Below are 4,100 nucleotides of genomic sequence, written 5' to 3'. Positions count from 1 at the left end.
ACATCCGCAACACACGCAATAACACGCAACACCCCATTGTCAGTTATACATAGCAGACATCCGTTACTAGCACACGCAATAACAATCAACAAAACATAATCTGCAACACGCTCACTGATACACAACCAGTAAATATCAGTAACACTAATACTGACAATACATGGCTCAATGAATCCGCGTAAATTTCCAGTTAAGATTTCCTTGGTACAAGGAAGCTTCTTTAGGAGAGAAAAACGTACCACGGCTCGGACAGCTAGTTATTGTTTATAAATCCTTTCGTACTTTCCTATTCCTATTCCTATTCCTACTAATATTATAAATGCGAAAGTTTGTAAGGATGTATGTTTGTTACTCTTCCACGCAAAAACTACTGAACTGATTGCAATTAAATTTGGTATTTGGAATAACACATAGGCAACATTTAATCCCGATATTCCTACGGGATGCAGACTTACGCGGGTGAAACCGCGGGGCGCAGTTAGCCTCTTACAAACACCCTCCCTTTCTTATAATGCATTTCCAACCGCCCAGGGCCTCTCGGAGCCGACGAACTACCACGAGTTCTGCCGGCTGCTGGCGCGCCTCAAGTCGAACTACCGGCTCGGCGAGCTGGTCATGGTCGACAACTACCCGCGTCTCATAGAGGCGATCGCCAAGTTCACCGTGCAGAGCTTGCAGGTATATTTATTTAAGTCGCTTCCCGCGTCTGTCCTTATGTACATAGGCTTAGCTCTTTAAAGCTACACAACGGATTTTGATGGGTTTTTTTTAATAGATTCAATTTTTAATAGATTCAAGATGGTTTATAAGTATAATTACAAAGCTGCGGGCGAAAGCTAATTATTATAAATGATATTAATATTAAAAAAGCGAATGTTTGTGTGTTTCTTTCATTACGTCTTAACGGAGCGACTTAAGACAGTGAATTTTATGTCTGGAGATAGTCACGAGGTAAGACAGTGACATGGGTTACTTATGCAGTGGTGGTTTGTCTTATTCCCACGGGAATTTTCTTTGACTTGACACCCGGAAATTAAATATATAAGAAATATTTCTATTATCTGTTCGTACCTGATAGAGAAAATCTTTAAATTCACAGTTCAGAGGATTAAATGGGTAGATATTTGAATTTGGTTACAATGAACTCATTTACATAGCACCTTTCTATTCTATTTTTTTTTTTTATAAAAATAAAACTGTAAAAAAAATAAACAAGACAAATGAAAAACCTCCACAGATGTGGCAGTTCGCGCCGAACTCGGTGCACTATCTGCTGTCGCTATGGCAACGGATGGTTGTGTCCGTGCCGTACGTGAACGCGACTGAGCCGCACCTGCTCGAGACGTACGCGCCCACCGTGACCACGGCCTATATAAATAGTAGGCTCGACTCCGTCGCGGTGCTGCTGAGGTGAGCACGCACGCACGCACACATACGCACGCACAAACATGCTCGCTGCACATGCACGTATGCACATTCACACACGCGTACACCCACAAACACCCATATACATACAGTCGCGCACCACAATAAATCTAAAACCACGCATAATGCACGAATAATATGAGTAAAATGCAGCTACTGTGGCCACAGCTCATATACAAACGGCCGGCTTGATTCTGTGTCTTCATTATAGAGTCACACACACATAAATAGACACACGCACAAATAGGCATTCACGCGTACGTACGTACGTACACTAAACGAAATCACACGCAAATAGAAAAAAAAAATAATGAACTGGTAAGGGCGAGGAAACGGAAACGGACCTCTAGCCATTTTTATAACACGAGTGATAGTGGTGATGATGATGATGATGCTGCTACCTTCTCCAGGGAGGGCCTCGAGGACCCGCTGGACGACATGGGCGCGATACAGCAGCAGCTGGAGCAGGTGGCCGTGATCGGGCGGTGCGAGTACTCGAAGACTTGCCAGCTGCTGGTGGCGCACTTCGACAGGGCCGCCGCCGCCTATACCGTCGAGACGCAGCCGCCGCAGCTGCTCGTGCTACAGGGTGAGTTCTTTTTACACCTGGATATATTTTTAGAAATTAAAGACTGTTTGACGGATTTTAAACGCGATTTATTCATTATACTATTAAATAAATAAATAAATAAAATCGTCGTTTCGAACACTTTACAGCGAGCGTGGTCACGGGGAGGTCTCCCCGTTAAATGTTTTTAATTTCTAAATGTATAATACTCGCGTAAAATCAATCATAAGGAAATACTACCTGGATATATTGTTTTTCTATGTACATACAGTACAGGGTAATATTCATTTATGTATATTGTATGTATGTATGTATATTATATTTATAATAATAAATTTATTGCGGCGTTTTGCATCCGTGAGGCGGATCCAACTTAGGATCTAGTTGAAAACCAGCACCAGGCCAACTCCTGGCGCAAGCTGAACTGGATCCTTTTCGGCTGACTGTGGGACACGTTATTATTACACTTCTTTTGTTATTATGTACTAGCTGCGCCCCGCGGTTTCACCCGCGTAAGTCCGTATCCCGTAGGAATATCGGGATAAAAAGTTGCCTATATGTTATTCCAGTTATCCAGCTGTCTGCATACCAAATTTCATTGCAATCGGTTCAGTAGTCTTTACGTGAAAGAGCAACAAACGCACATACATCCTTACAAACTTTCGCATTTATAATATTAGTAGGATTTTTTCTTGTATAATTCTTCTGTGTTTTTCGTGTCACATTGCCTCTGCAAACAAATGTTGTTTCTTTCTTTCTTCTTTCTAGTTTTAAAGATGTAAACGTCATACATACATACATACGGACGCGGGAAGCGACATTACGTGGGTACGATCGTTCGCAGGTCAGCTCACGTGGCTGGTGTACATAATCGGCGCGGCGATCGACGGCCGCGCGTCCGTCAACACGTGCGACGAGAACGACGCGATGGACGGCGAGCTCGTCTGCCGCGTGCTGCAGCTCATGGACCTCACCGACTCGCGCTTGGCCAACGTGAGTGTGTGTGCGTGTGTGTGTGTGGGGGGGGGAGACTAATAAAAAATGTTTGTTTGACTGGGTACAATAGAAAATATTAATAATACTGCCAATGAGACAAATGTACCATTGATAACGTAAATAAATGGAATGACACATGAAAGATAAATTAATAGTTTGCCAAGCTCCATTTAGATAGCGTGGTGGATGGCTTGAACCGTAATGGAAGGCATACGTCCCTATAGTGGGAACATAATAATATATGGGCGGATGATGATGATGAACTAGTTTTGATCTGCGTTTATTTTTTTTAAGTGATAACTTTGATCACTTTGCGGTACGTAACCATCTTCTGCGTTCGTGCTTTAGTATAATAATGTTATATTACACTGTTATAATGTCATGAAATTGTACGATAAAGATACTTATCATCCTCAGTAGCTACTATGGTGATGATTTCTTTTTTCTTTGTTTTTCCCACCAGCGTGGACTTGTTGCAAAATATTTTTTGTCTTTCACTGTGTCTCTATTTGTTATTAATGATGATTAATGGAGAAGATACTTATCTATACATATATATTTTTCTATACACAGGGTGGTTGCGAAAAGCTGGAGCTGGCAATGATGTCGTTTTTCGAGCAGTTCCGCAAGATATATGTCGGCGAGCAGGTGCAGAAGAACAGCAAGGTGTACCGGCGGCTCGGCGAGGTGCTCGGCCTCAGCGACGAGAGCCAGCTGCTCAGCGTCATCATGCGTAAGATGTGCGTGCGCACGGGCTGTACAGGGTGTCCCGCTGTACACGGTGTCCCGCTGTACACGGTGTCCCGCTGTACACGGTGTCCCGCTGTACGGGGTTTCCCGCTGTACAGGGTGTCCCTCTGTATGAGGTGTCCCTGTGCGGGGTGTCCTGCCCACTGTATGGGGTGTCTAGCTGCACAGGGTGTCCCGCTGTGCGGGGTGTCTAGTTGTACGGGATGTCCCGCCCACTGTATGGGGTGTCTAGCTGTACAGGGTGTCCAGCTATGCGGGGTATCTAATTGTACGGATTGTCCCGCCCACTGTATGGGGTGTCTAGCTGTACACGACGTCCTGCTGTATGGGGTGTACCGTTCGCGCGTGAACAATGAGCAAG

General features: G+C 44.2%; 1 protein-coding gene across 1 annotated transcript in view; it reads left to right on the top strand.

Annotated features, from left to right (window-relative positions):
• The window catches only part of LOC119838892 (exportin-7), a 30,134-nt gene that overhangs the window by 12,397 nt on the left and 13,637 nt on the right, over positions 1 to 4,100 (top strand). The window contains exons 9-13 of the mRNA XM_038365036.1: positions 532 to 678; positions 1,238 to 1,410; positions 1,836 to 2,014; positions 2,838 to 2,986; positions 3,563 to 3,729. Of these exons, the coding sequence (XP_038220964.1) occupies positions 532 to 678; positions 1,238 to 1,410; positions 1,836 to 2,014; positions 2,838 to 2,986; positions 3,563 to 3,729 (815 nt within the window). The remainder of the gene's footprint in view (positions 1 to 531; positions 679 to 1,237; positions 1,411 to 1,835; positions 2,015 to 2,837; positions 2,987 to 3,562; positions 3,730 to 4,100) is intronic.

Source organism: Zerene cesonia, unplaced genomic scaffold (assembly GCF_012273895.1).
Source record: "Zerene cesonia ecotype Mississippi unplaced genomic scaffold, Zerene_cesonia_1.1 Zces_u006, whole genome shotgun sequence".
Lineage (NCBI taxonomy): Eukaryota > Metazoa > Arthropoda > Insecta > Lepidoptera > Pieridae > Zerene > Zerene cesonia.
This window is presented reverse-complemented; position numbering and strand designations above follow the sequence as displayed.